General features: G+C 42.5%; 1 protein-coding gene across 2 annotated transcripts in view; it reads left to right on the forward strand.

Annotated features, from left to right (window-relative positions):
* Positions 1–5,727: 5,727 nt before the first annotated feature.
* The window catches only part of FRMD5 (FERM domain containing 5), a 415,118-nt gene continuing 406,221 nt past the window's right edge, over positions 5,728–14,624 (forward strand). The window contains exon 1 of one of the 2 annotated variants that reach the window (XM_006831705.1): positions 5,728–6,012. In XM_006831705.1, coding sequence (XP_006831768.1) covers positions 5,911–6,012 — 102 coding nt within the window. In that variant the 5' untranslated portion in view covers positions 5,728–5,910. The remainder of the gene's footprint in view (positions 6,013–14,624) is intronic. The other variant, XM_006831706.1, reaches the window with a different exon arrangement.

A 14,624-nucleotide genomic window follows, 5' to 3' on the forward strand; every position in this document is an offset into this window, starting at 1 on the left:
GAGAGATGCAAATCAAACAACTATGAGATATCATCTCACATCAGCAATAACAGCAAAGATCAAAATAGTAGAGAACAATAAATGCTGGAAAGGATGTGGAGAGACTGGGATGCTCCTGCATTGCTGATGGCATTGCAAAATGGTCCAACCACTCTGGAAAGTAATATAGTGCTTCATCAGAAGGTTGGAAATAGAAATACCTAATGATCCAGCAATTTCTCTACTTGGTATTTACCCACAAGAAATACGAGCCATAACATGAGTAGATATATGCACACCAATGTTCATAGTAGCACTATTTACAATAGCAAAACGATGGAGACAGCCAAAGTACCCATTAACTAAAGAATAGATAAACAAACTGTGGTACATACACACAATGGAATATTATACTACCTTGAAGAACAACAAGGAAGCTGTTAAGCCATCACATAACATGGATGAACCTTGAGGACATTATGTTGAGTAAAATTCGTCACAAAAGGAGAAATACTGCATCGGATCACTATTGTCAAAGACAAAGAAAAAGAACCCATACTAAAAGGGGAGAGGGGAATCCTTTGCTGGTTACCAGGATGTGAGGGGTGGGGGTGGGGGAAGGAGGGGAAGGTGGATCACAGGGTAGGGAATAGACACAGGATAGTTTGGTTGCTGAGGAGTAGGGCAATATATAAGAAGGGGGAGGGGGGAATGGAAGAACAAGGTGGATCGGAGAACAGTTAGGCAGGTTTGCAGGGACTAAGTGGGACAGAGGTAAATAATGATGCATGCATGACCTTGGAACAACAGGGCTCTGGGATACAGGGATTGAGGCATGGTTTGAATGGGTTAAATGGGGGAAATAATGTTAAGATGTTTGGCTGTCTTTTGAATCTTGGTTTCCCTTGTACACCATTATAAAATAGACACTTGAGGGGGAGAGAAAGGAATAGCCAGAAATATCACCATAGAAAGACTGTAAGTCCATCTTCTGCCTATAACTGATTGGAATACCTAAAATGGGGCTACAACTTGCCCAGTGAAGGAGGCTTCCCTGCGGAGCCTCTGTATTGCATAAGACCGTAGGTGGAATCCAGAATCTTCAGAGGTGGGAAATTTCCACTTGAAAGGACAAGCAGACCAGCCTGGAGCAGCTAGAAGAACAGAAGATACTTCTTGAAAGAAAGACTGACAGCAAAAATACAAAACAATAACGCAGTCCGACTGACTACTATAAGAACAAGCAAGTTGCTTGCCTAGGAGACATCAAGGCAAGTGGTTGGGTCCCCTCAGGGCATACTCCCTTCCAATACTAAGACTCAAGGGGAATACAAGATCAGACATGTGCTCTAACTGGTGACCACATAGGTCACCGATAAGGGGAAGTGAGGGAAAAACATCAGTGAAGCTCTGAGCTAAGTCCTACCATGTTCATCAGACTCCTGTGAACCCTGGTGAAGACCTGGTTGGCCAGCAATGTGGCAAAACCTGGGGACTCCTGGGCCCAGAGTCCTTGACATAGCCACAGAGGACTAGAGTGGAGAGTGAAGCATCCAGCTGATAATAAGTGAGGGCATATTCACAAGAACACCCACACTTGCTGACAATACCCATTTGACCTGGCTTCAATGGCTGGATGATCAGAACTCAACAAGCAGAAGAAAGAAGAGCAATAAAAGAGTAATCTGATACAATTTGATGAACTTGACCTATACCTACGGATGCAGTAGCTCAAAAGAGGCAACAAATCTTTACAGTGAGAATTATTCCCACTCCCTCCATACACAGAGTAGACAGGGATGGGCAATTTGGACATTAGCTATGCAAAATGGGGTGGTGGGGTGGTGGTGGCTACAAAGGCAAGAAGTAACTGGTTTACAAGCTTTCAAGAGGAAGCCTAGATCCAGAGGGCACGGAGGAAGGTAGAATCTCCACTGAGTAGTATCCAATCTGTCTGGGTGGGACTGATGAAAGGAGATGGGGATAGGACTCTTGTGATACAATAGTGAATAATTGCTATCAGGACTGACTGTGAGGGATGGAAATGTAAAGGTAGACATTTTGTAGCAAAAGATGGGGAGTAGTTGACTTTGCAGTCTAGGAGTGGAGGTCCCTGGGACCATCAAGGGAGAAGAGCGGAGTGTATGACCCTATCCAGAGAAACAGTGATGCCAGAGATGGAGGCAGAGATGACGATGTGGAGAGATGGAGTGGCTGGGGACTCTAGACCCAGAGAGGGAGAGGATCTGTGTGCTGGCAACCGAAGGGAAGGCTTGTGGGGTATACCATTTGGTTGGTTGATGATTCATGGAGGGGATTGTAACTATTGCAATGAAACAATATATGATAGGATGAATGTAAAGCTAATATTCTCCCATGTAAACTATCACATAATTCACAATAAAACATTTAAACAACAAAACAAAAACACACCTGTATCTAATTCATGAGAGTCAAGAGCAGCCATATCAGACCTGCAGGTTACCCTTTGGACTTGATGAGTGGTTTATATCTGTAAATATTGTCAGCAGTTACAGTCTGGTTCTAGCTGTACCATTAGGAGACTTTGACATGGAGGCCTATGTTCAGGTGGAGTCTGAGAGGACAGTGCACCTTCTTACCAAATCTCAAGGCAATGACGAAGTCACAGAGGATAGAGATTAATGTTCCAGAAGTACAGGGGACATTCATCAGGGTATGGGGCATCTGAAGCAAAGCTGAAGTAGTCCAACTATTGTAGTCATATGTGAGAAACAGCACCTCCCCTGGGCATTTTCTCAGTAGAGAAGAAAGAGAAACTCTAGAGGGGCATGAAAATCTGTTTATTTATAAGTGGGGGCTCAGAGGTATTGCACTTTGGAGTTTTATTTTAAATATGACTTCCTTAATACTAAAAAACTCATGAAAACAGTGACATTCTGGTTCTTAAGGATATATGAGGTCTTTTATTGAGTAAATCTTTCCCATCCTGGGCATTCTGCTCAATAGATTTAGGGAAAACAATGATAAACAAAGAATCCCTCAATTTTATTTTATAGGATCTCCTTCTTTCTAGCTTCCATTAGGCTTCTGCTCTTGAGCCTTATTGTAGAGGCACATGTGCAACTCTGACCTATCAGAAATCTAACAATTATCCTCAGATACAACCATAACATTGGAAACTGATTGATTCTTGTTTCCTTTCCATTGTTTTCCATTCTGCTTTCCTCACAAAGTGTTTCATATTAGAAAGGAAGGGAGAGTTTGAGGCTCTTTTTGGATATTATGCACAAATATGGATGGATATCCAACTGCTCTTTCAGTTAGCTGACAAAATTTCCCTAGATTGAGCAAGAATGCTACTTATTACATTGGTAGAGCAGTCACAGCCTCATCTCTGTTGATTGCATCTATGGTTATACTTTGAAAAGACTACATTCAGTTCCTTAGAGCTTTTCTGGATTTGTGTAGCTTTGTCTTTTTATTTTAACAGCTGCTTATTTGCATAACTTGTTAACACTGCTTCCCTACTATCACTATAAATGGGCATCTTTTGGCTTCTTGGACATAATTTTTAATGCTCTTGTAAACTCAACAACGAATAGCAACTTTTGTCCTTCACCAAAAGTTCTGCCCTTCTGAAATCTTCCATATTTTCTCCCAACTACAACAAAGCTGAGCTTTGTGACATATTATTTTGGCATATTAATGATTTGACTTGTCTCCAAAACCTTCCTGAAATTCTCTTAGTTTCTTTACAGATCTCTCTCCTGGGGGGGGAGGGGGTAATTAGGTGTTGTAAAATACATCCATCAATTGCATTCACTTTAGTTCAACAAAGATTACTGAATGTCTATTACGTTGCTGGAGTCCCTGGGTTGTGCAAATGGTAATGTGCTTGACTAATAAAGCTTGGCAGTTTGAACCCACCCAGGGATACCTCAGACCTGGACATCTGCTTCTGAAAGATCATGGTCTTGAAAATCCTATGGAGTGCTGCTCTACTCTGCACACGTGGGCTTGCCTTGAGTCAGAATCTACTCCATGGCAACTGGTATGTTTTGGTGTTATGTTGCAGGCACCTGGCTACCTTCTGGAACTACAAAGCAGAGGAGTGCATGCCTGCTAGCTTTATGGCTAAAACATTTGACTCACTGGTTTTTGTCTCATAATTAATTCCACCAGGATTGCATTGACAACAGGGACCTGCTCCTATCCCTATTAAAAATCACAAGGAAGGATGCAATTAATGAGAACAATCCAGGTTACTAACTAAAGGGGGGTGGAGAGCGCTCATGCCAAAAGGAAAAAAAAATGGGCGAGGAAAAAGTGCACTTCAAAGACCCTAGAAACCACTACCCATTAGGACAGAGGAAAACTGCCCCCAAAGGATTTCCGAGGGAAGTAGACTGCCACACCTTTCTGCAGCCACTGACCTTGTGTTTAGTAACCAAGCACTATAACCACTGTGTTACTGTTGTTGTTGTTAAGTGGCGTCGAGTCGATTCTGACCCATAACGACGTTGTATAGTGTTTCTGAGAAGCGACTGGTGAGCTTGTAGGTTCAACCCGACTGTGCCGTCCAGCGCATTAACCCACAGCGCCACACCAGGACTCCAGGACTGTGCTAGCAGGGCTTGCTAAAGACTGGAAAGGTTGGGTCATTTTCTAGGCTAATGAAGGGTTTGATTTTTCTTAATGTTATACACCTATAAACAAACGTAACCAAAGCATATTTTACCAATTTAAATTAATGCATTTATTACAGCATCAATGTTCTGTGTTGATGTGATTCTTTGATCACATTTCCCTTTTTTAAAAAATCTAAGAGATATAAAAATAATCTTTGAGGAAGAGTATTATGTCTCTAAGAGAAGTTTTCATAAAGAACCTTGAAGTCTTCGGGTATGGGGTCGCAAAGGGGAGACAATTCCTTCCTTGGTGATGTGTTCTCTCCTGACATGTTGTGGCGTTTTGTTGATCAAGTCTGAAGATATAATTACAGTTCTAAAGGTGCAAGGAAAGGAAGCATCGCTCCTTCAGCTCCATACCAGCCAATGAAGTACGCCGCTGCAACCTCTTCCTTTTGTCTTCAGAAAATAAAAGAAGGTAAGGGGTATTACAGGGGATGGTTTTTTTAGGGGTTAAATGCAGATGCTTAATCTCTGAGGACCACGCAGTTTTAACTAAAGTAGAACCTGTAAAGCAGATGTTTCCCCAAATAAAAGGGCTGGAGGACAGAGGCCAGTCGGGCCGACTTGGGGTACAGCAAAAGTGGGTGGCAGGCTGCCTGGTCGTGAGCAGTAGGGCGACCGATCCCTGCAGGTGCAGGGATGGAGATCTTGCTGCCCGGCTCCCGAGAGGTCTGGAACCACGTTGTTGCAGAATGGAGGGGCTTAGAGCCCTGAAGCCGACCTGGCCCAACGTCTTCCAGGCGGCCGACATCTATCCAGCTGGGTGCCCTCACATGGTCTCGGGGAAGAGAAACGGCCGCCACCGGCTGTGCGGAGAAGACAGGACCCCCAGTTTGGGATGCCAGAGGGCTGGTCTCACTGGTCTTAGTCCGACTGCTTCCCCGTGATTGCGCCCCCAACTTGCCCATCATCCTAGTGTTCCATCTCAATTGGCTCTGTCTTCTGCCACTCGGTTCCGCCGCGCTGACCCCCATTGGTCTCCCTCTGATTAAGGCTCCGCCCCAAGAGCTGGGCACCGGCTGTAGGGCGCAGAGAGAGCGGGGAGCTAGCTCTGGACTAGGGGGGAGGCGCTGGCGGCTGAGAAGAAGGAGGAGGAGAAGGAGGAGGGGCGGGACCGGCAGGAGGCAGTGGCGGCAGCGGGCCGGGGTGATGGTGCAGGTGCCTGGGGCCAGTGCGGAGCTGCCGGGCTGAGGGGCGCCTGGTCCGGGGTCCGCAGCGCCTCCGCGTAGCTCCCGGGGGCGAGCGAGTGGGCAGGAAGATGCTGAGCAGGTTGATGAGCGGCAGCAGCAGGAGCCTGGAGCGCGAGTACAGCTGCACGGTGCGGCTGCTGGACGACAGCGAGTACACCTGCACCATCCAGGTCAGCACCCGCCGCCCAGCCGCGGGATCCCCGCGCTCCCCGACTCGGGCCACTTGACCCGTGGCCGCCGCCCAGGGGTCGCCCCAGCCCTAGCCAAGCGCCGCGCTTTGTCCGCTCGAGGCTGCGGAGGACGGACGGCCGCGGCGTAGGGCGCCTCTGCTGGAGCCCCTGCCGGGGGCCGGCCACCTAGTGCTCCACCGTAGGGCGAGACCACGTCTCAGACCCCGACTCCTTTCTCCCCTCTGTCGGGGTTAGGGGCGCTCGGTGCCGGGCCCTTGATCCCGGCGTGAGGAGCACCTTCCTGGGAGTTGGGAGGGAGGCGAGCAGGGCGGGATGCTAGTACCCTGACCGCCCCGTCGGGGGGCGCAAGGGTCCAGCTTTCCCGCCGGGCATGGACGGCTGTCCGGCTTTTCAGATCTTTTTGGTTGGGAGAATAATAATGGTTTATGTCATAATTTCCTCCCCTCAGTGTTTGTGAGTCAGAGCTCTCAGAAGGTAAAACTGAACGCGCAGCCCATGCAGAGTGGCCTGTGGAAGAGAACTCTGCCCTCCCTGCTTTCAAAGACTTAGGCCCCCCTCCCGTCTTTCGCTCTCCAAATCAAATTGTGTTGGGCAGTTCTGGGGGGCGTGAGGATTCGATTTATCAACAAGTCTTAGCGATTGTGGGGTTGTAGGTGTCGAGAAACCCAATAAAACCCCCAAAGGCCAATACGATAATGCTGCCCAGCGTTTCTTCAGAACCTGGTGTGTTTGTACAACCCCTTGTTTCTCTTCCTTCACTACTGCTATTTGGCACGTCAGGAGTAGTAGTCATTCCCAGGAATGCAATCGCAGCCCTTTCTCCTCCTGTATAAAGTCAGAGATGGAAAACATCACGATGCCCCGGTGCTTTAGTTCATCAGCCAGGAGAATTCTATGCTCCTCACCAGAAACTGCTCTTTCTGGTGAAGCAAAATTGAATTGGACCCAGAGGGGACTCACCTGATCCTTTGCCTTTGCAGCAAGAAAGCAGAAGGGGCTCAGTATGTGACAGACAAAAACTGTCGGCCCGGGTCTTACCCTCTTTGTCTCTCTCTCGGCCCCCACCCCCCTTTATTTATTTATTTTTTGCTGACAATGCTCAATAGAGGCAAAGAGCGATGTGTGAGAAAGACGGTGGGTAGTGTACCAGAGCAGCTGCTGACTCCAGGCTCAGTTGAGCCTTCTCTCCACTTTCCCTCCCCCCAAACCCAGCTCTGGGCATAAGTGCTGACTGCTGCCAAAGATCCATGAGGGTGGAGAAAAAGCACAGAATCCCTTTTTAAGGCCATTTAAATACTCGTACAGATGAGGCAGTCCTAAACATGCTAGCTATCCAGTGTAAGGATTTTTGTAGTTGAATATGAGAGAGGGATGTTATGCATGTCTTCCTTACTGAATGAGGCGCTTACTACTTTTTGTTTCCATTGTATCTTTATGGGCTATATAGAGTTATTTGTTTGTTTGGTGGGGGAGGAGGAAACATTGAGTTGACACCATTTCAGTAATTATCAAGAGCCTTTAAACTTTTAAGGGTTTAAACATGTTTTTGGTTGTTTTACAATTTAAAGCTTTTACACAATAGCATTTCAAGGGCAGTGTGAAATTTAGACTTCACAAGTCCCCAAAATACCTTTGAAGTAAATGATGATATTAAAATTGTGAAGCAAATCATTAACTTTTGCCAAGGTGTAGAGTACAAATGAAACACAATTCATATCACCACTCCACTAGAAATGATTAAATAACCTTGTGGTTTTTAGGTATCACAATAAATCAACTAGTTTTTTTTCCCAGTTAGTGAAACCTTTGAGATTGGTTGACTGGTATTATAGTTGTGAGTGATTTTTATTATCTTTGAGAAAAGAATATTTTTAAGTTAAGCAGGATTTATCAGATTTATGTTTGCTACATCCTTCTATGGTTGTGTTTACTTTCCTGGTGGTCTTATTTTATTACAATTTAATATGTTATAAAACATTTAGGACAGTTAAAAAAATTAAGCTTGGAGTAATATGGTTACACTGTGGTAAGTGTGCATTTTGATCCGTGCACGGATTCTAAAAACAGAGGAGTCTAATGTATATGTAATGTCATTCTTTGGCGTCGTTACTGTGAATTGCTTTTGTTTTTACCTATGTGAAGAAATATAAAAAATACTATTTTATGTGAAGACAATATTTTGTGCATATAGCTTTTTAAACATTTAGAGATTGAGTTTTTCTTACCAACTTTTAAAAATAAAGTCTATATGTATGTGTGAGTGCAAACACTTATTTGTCAAACATTGGATGCAGGCTCTTTGAAAGCAATATGAAAAGGAAAGGAATGTATAATTCTTATTAGGTTAAAGCAATGTTCCCAACATTTTAGGAATTGCAGAACCCTATGTTTAAAAACATTGGTGACAATGTGAACTCCTTTTCCTTAAAATCTTATGTGCCAATTTTTACTAAAAGTAAGTATCTATTTAAAACATATTTCGATGCCTCTTGAGGTCATCAAAGGCCACGTAAGCTATTCCAGAATCAGAACTGGGTGTCACTGGGTTAGAGTCATATTAGCCACATTTGGTAAATTTCAGTTGTAGGAAATTCTGTCAAAGTATTGGTCTAGCTTTTCATATTGCAGCAGTTATACTGCTCTGGCATTTAGGATGTGATTATTAAGGTAATAAAAGTGCCTTATATCCTCTCAATGAAGGTTGCCACAGTTACCAGACTGTTCTTTCATTCTTTCTGATATGCAAATGTATTTGCAGACTATGAGAAATGAAAGTATACATAGGCGGGTTGTAGTATAATTGCTCCCCTGTGAAGAACATTGTTAACAGCTCCCTGACAGTTTTGAAGGTCATTGCCTCATAAATGCAGATCTGGTCCATATTTGTCACTCCTCTGTTTCATTTATGCGTAACTATATTATCACATTTACCACCTTACTTTGTTATTTTATTTGGGAAGAAATAGGAAAAATAAAAAAGGTATCTAATAATCTTTGAACCCAATATAATAACTGGGGTTATTTAAATGCATATAAATGCTTAGGCATGTGATATCTTACGGAATTGATTTTAAACTACCTTTAGGATATAGTAGTTCACTAGTAAGAATATATATTATGGAATTTCCAGGACAAATATATAATTAGAAAAATTCATATTTTTAATTCAGAAATAATAATCACTCCATCCCACCCCACCCCACCCCCCAGTTATGGAAAGGGGAAGCTACCCTAGAAATGAATATTATTTTATTGCGAACACATTAGAAATAACAACTGATTAAGTAGCTTGGTTATATTAGCTTTTACAGTTAAATAAGATGCTGCCATAAATTAAATGTGAATGCAGTGGCATTTCTATAGTGCAACCAACATTTGGATTTGATTGTGGTTCAGCTACTTAAGTAAGGGAGGGAATATTGGGGAGAAAACAAAGATACTGAGCACTGTACTTGCCAGGCATTATTATCTTGTTTACTTCACAATATCTTTCTGAATTGATTATACACCCATTGTACTGGGTGAAGAAACTGAGATTGTGGATGGTGGGAAAGCCTGTTTGTTGAACGACTAAATATGTATCAGGCTTTCTGCTGGGTAATTATTTATACTTTACATCAACCATTTGAAAGGTGGTTGTTGTTAAAGTGCTGTTAAGTCAGTTCTGACACATAGTGACCCTGTAGAACCTTTCCGAGGAGCAGCTTGTGGGTTTGAACTACCGACTTTGCAGTTATAGGAGGTGGGTGGTATTATCTCCATTTTATAGATGAATGAACAGACCCAGGGAGCCAAAGGAACTTGCTGAAAGCTAGTAGGAGGCTGTACTGCCCTAGTTCTTTGTCAACAAAACCCGTCTTAATTTCTTTTTCACCATTCTGATTCCTCAAGTCACTTTACCTCTCTGTACCTTAATCATCTAAAAACAGGGAATGTTTTTGCTTATTTTATATTAAGGAGAAAGTGATTTGGAAATCTCATGGCAAATAATAAGGACCATCTAAACAGACTAATATATCTATATTAGTCTGTTTAGATGGTCTCTTATTCTATGCAAATAAAAATACAATTGGGAAAAATATTTTACTTATTTTAGGAAAATCAGCTTAAGCCTTATATCCACTTAAAATGATTTCTGATTAAATTTTAGTGAAATTGTAAAATCCCAGGCTGGGATAAACTGGATGCTTTATTAGAACTTTTCTTTAAAATATGAGTTCAGATTGGCTTCCTAGTCCTACCAGTCTTTGCTTTTGAGGGGCATTAATTACCTGGACCATGATTTTCTGAGAAGTGTTACTTCTTATCTGGTAAGCAGAATCCTTGATTTCATTAATGCAAAAGGGATGTTAATAAATTAGGATAATTTTATTCATAGAGAAAACAAAGCTGTTGTATTTTCATGAACATTGAAAAATTTAGCTTTATTTTAAAAAGTAATTATGCGGTCTCAGGATTTCTATTACAATAGCAAGTCAGTTAAGGTCTAGCCCTTGAAACTAAGATAGTTCCAAGATTAGTCCTCTAGAACTCTAGAAGCATTTGCATTCGGTTCCTTAATTTCTATATTAAGTACTTATTGTTAAAAAATGAATGCAAACCAACTTTTTCAGTGGTGGTGGTGTGCTGTGGTGTTGGTTCCAACTCACAGCGACCCTGTACAGTGTTTCTGAGGCTGTAAATTTTTACAGGAGCAGAAAGCTTCATCTTTCTCCCGTGGAACCACTGGTAGTTTTGAACTAGCTGACCTTGAGGTTAGCAGCCTGTAGCTACTATGCTGCCAGAGCTCTGTTAGTAGAAGGTAAATGTTAGATGCACAATTGTGCTATCGTTCTTTTTTCTTGTTGAAAAAACTCCCTTGTGAGGAAGTATCAATGGCATCTGAGAAAAATCTAGAAGCACTGGCCACAGCAGATTTTACTCATGGGTAATTTGCATTCTGTTAAGGACTTGGAATGAATATGCCAGAGGAGGCAATTCAACATAGTGTGTAATAAAAGAGCTTGTGGTTTCTAAGTCCTGTGTTTACTACACTGCCCAGAGACTCACTAATGCTCTCAGTCCTATCACTATTACTAAAAGACACACACACACACACAAAGGTGTCCCCAAAATGAGAAAAGATTGACCAATGATACAATTACTATATTACAACATTTTGTATTATCTTTAAAAAACTTTGTTTTTATAATAGATTATACTTCACATTAGAATATATTAAGAAAAGGGTAAGTGAAAACTTACTTATTTTAAGTCTGAAGAATTATAACACATAAGTTTAATGCCTCACTTAGTTACAGTTCAATAAATATTTGCTCTGACTTATTTGTGCTATCCAATTGCTGTGTTAGCTTCAACATTTTAATATACTTATGCCTGAAAATAACAATTTTTAGCAAGTATATGGACTTCTGGTATAGCACTGTAGAATAAGCACTGGACAGCTAACGGAAAGGTTGGCAGTTCAAACCCACCACCTGCTCCTCAAAAACCCTATTCAGGGTGGCTAGGAGTTGAAACCAACATGAAGGTACTTAACCACAAAAACAACAGCAAGTGTATAACCCGTTTATAGTTTCCATTCCATTTCAACCTGTCCCACTCTAAACCATTTTGCTCTGCAACCCTTCACCCTCGTGAGAAATACAGTATGTAAGTGTGTTATTTTATGGAGCCTTTGAGATCTGTGATAACTTTCTACAACTATTCTTTGCTGAATTAGTGGGGTTCCACTCTATAACTTCTATGACTTTTTGGTTTGTCTCCTAGGATTTCAGAACTTTCAGGTTTTTTCCCCCGCACTCCTCTCTGCAGGTTTAGCGAGCATAGACCAAATGAAAACTGATGAGTATAGTGCTTCATGGGATGTAGAGGCCTACCAGAATTAGGTTATTGAAAGTAGGGATTATTTTAGACATAGAAATCCCTTTCACCCCTCTCCTCTAGGTTGTTGCTGTTGTTAAGTACTGTGGAGCCAGTTCTGACTCATAGTGACCCTGCACAGGGTTTTCGAGGCTGCAAATCTTTATGGGAACAGAAAGCCTCATCTTTCTCCCGTGGAACAGCTGGTAGTTTCGAACTGCCGACCTTGAGGTTAGCAGCCCGATTTATAACCACTATGCTACCAGAGCTTCTTAGGTTAGTGCCACCTAAAACAGAACGTAGACCACAGTCTCATTTTTCTAGTCTTACCCTAAGAGGAAGTAAACCATGTTTACCAACTTGTTCCTAACTATGTCTGCTTTTAACCTGACTTCATCCTCTTGCTAATAACCTTATCTGTAACACTCAGTCTGACCCTGCAGACCCTGTTTCATGGAGCAGCCTCCAGTGGGTTGTTCTTTCTCAGGTGTGCCTTGCCAAGACATAAACAATAGATGTGAATAAAATGAAGGATTGGCAGCCACTTTGGTCTCTAACCTATTTGTTGCTCACGGAGTATGCTGGTTGCAGTCCTTGCCCCCCCTCTTCTTTGGTCCTTAGAACTCAGGCCAATTATTTTAATGGTTTTCCTATGCAGCTAAGAAACTTCTGTACTATAAAGTGAATGGTGTTTCACCCACAAGAGCAAAACACCTAGTCATATGTCCACCCTAGTCACTGAAACCACTATACAGGTGGTCTTCTATTTCTTTAGGACCCTAAATCCTTCTGACCAATATAACTTTTTAAACATATACCAATACTTTAAATATAGGTTGAGCCAAAAGTAGACCCTTCAAAGAGATTGGAGGATTTAATTATACATACTCCCAGCCTCTAAGGAGCTCTGGTAGCGTAGTGGTTACGAATTGGACTGCACACCTTAAGGTCAGCAGTTGAAACTACCAGCCGCTCCACGGGAAAAAGATGAGGCTTTCTGTTCCCGTAAAGATTTACAGCCTAGGAAACCCTGTACAGGGTCGCTATGGGTCGGAACCGACTCGACAGCACTTAACAACAACAACAACGATAACAACACTCCCAACCTCTAGTTTCTCTGGGAGGCTAAACTCTAGATTTAAAATATGGATTCTCTTGCTTCCCAAGATGTCTCAAATGAGCCATGAAGAAAGCTACATCTGGTCCTGATCTTGAATGGTTCTACCATGTAATCTTCAGGATTGCTGTTAATATTTCGAACAAAATAGGCCCCTCTATTGGTCTTTTAGGAGTCCTGGTATGGTACTGTAAGTTAAGCACTAGACTGCAAGGTCAGCGGTTCAAATTCAGCAGCCACTTCCCAGAAACCCTATACAGGGTCGCTATGAGTCTAAACCAACTTGATAGCACTTAACAACAACAATGGGTCTTTAAAGAGCCCTGGTAGGGTAGGGGTTACGAGTTGAGCTGCAAACCAAAAGATTGCAAACCAAAAGTTCGAATCTACCTGCTGGTCCATGGGGGAAAAATGAGGCTTTCTGCTCTTGAAAAAATTTCCAACCTTGGAAACGCTGTACAGGGTCGCTATGAGTGGAACTGACTACAGCACACAACCATCATTGGTCTTTTTTTTGTTTTTTTTAACCATTTTCAGTCCTATTTCTAAAGATGGTGTTTTATTGTTGTGTTGTTGTTGTTAAGTGCCAACGAGTTGGTTCCTACTCATAGAGAATACAGGGCTCCCAAGGAGTGGCTGGTAGGTTTGAACTGCCGACCTTGTGCTTATCCCACAGCACCACACATTGATTGTATGGTATACCTGATTTAAAGACTCTCAGGCTCAAATTCTCTAGGCTTTTGCTTGCAACCCTCAGACTAAACACCAAACGGTATGAATCAAGTCCTTTAAGAAGATCCTTCCAAAAGGCAGCAAGGAGGAAATGGGCAGAGTTCAAGCACATTCCATAGACTCCCATTGACCTGGAGATGAGAGAGAGAAAAGGAAGGGCTGGTTGGTATGATGAGACCTGGGGACACCTTAGCCCATGGACAAGGACATAGCCACAGAGGGCTAGAGCTGAGAGTGAAGCATCCAGCTGATATGAAGTGAGGGGAGGTGCACAAGAACACCCAAACTTGCAGATAATACCCAATTGACCCAGCCTTGATGGCTTGATAATCAGAACTCAACTAGAGAAAGATAAAAAACAAAACCATTTTTAATAAAGGAAAACAAAGGTAAATTGCTACAATTTATGTTTTATATTGCTACTACCTATGTTCAAGGAGGTAGTAGCTCAAAACACCAACAGAGAAGGAAGGAGTCTTCACATCAAGTATCAATGCTATCCTGTCTGTACACAGGGTAGATAGGGACAGGCAACTCAGACACTGGCTACTAAAATGAGGGGGTGATAAAGGCACAAAGTGACTGGCTTACAGGGTTTCAAGAGGGAGTTTAGTTAAGAGTGTGTGGAGAAAGATAGAATCCCCACTAAATAGTTTTCATCTTGTCTATATGGGTCTGGTACAAAGAGATGGGGATAAGATTCTTATGATTCAATATTGAGTAATTGTTATGACTCATTGCAACTGTCACAATTGTAAAGGTAGAAGTTTTGTAACAAAAATGGGGGAGTAGTTAGTCTTACAGTTCAGAAACAGAGGACCCTAGGACCATCAAGGGAGAAGAGCACAAGCAGAATGTGGGACCTTATCCAGAGAAGCAG

Source organism: Chrysochloris asiatica, unplaced genomic scaffold, assembly GCF_000296735.1.
Source record: "Chrysochloris asiatica unplaced genomic scaffold, ChrAsi1.0 scaffold00004, whole genome shotgun sequence".
Lineage (NCBI taxonomy): Eukaryota > Metazoa > Chordata > Mammalia > Afrosoricida > Chrysochloridae > Chrysochloris > Chrysochloris asiatica.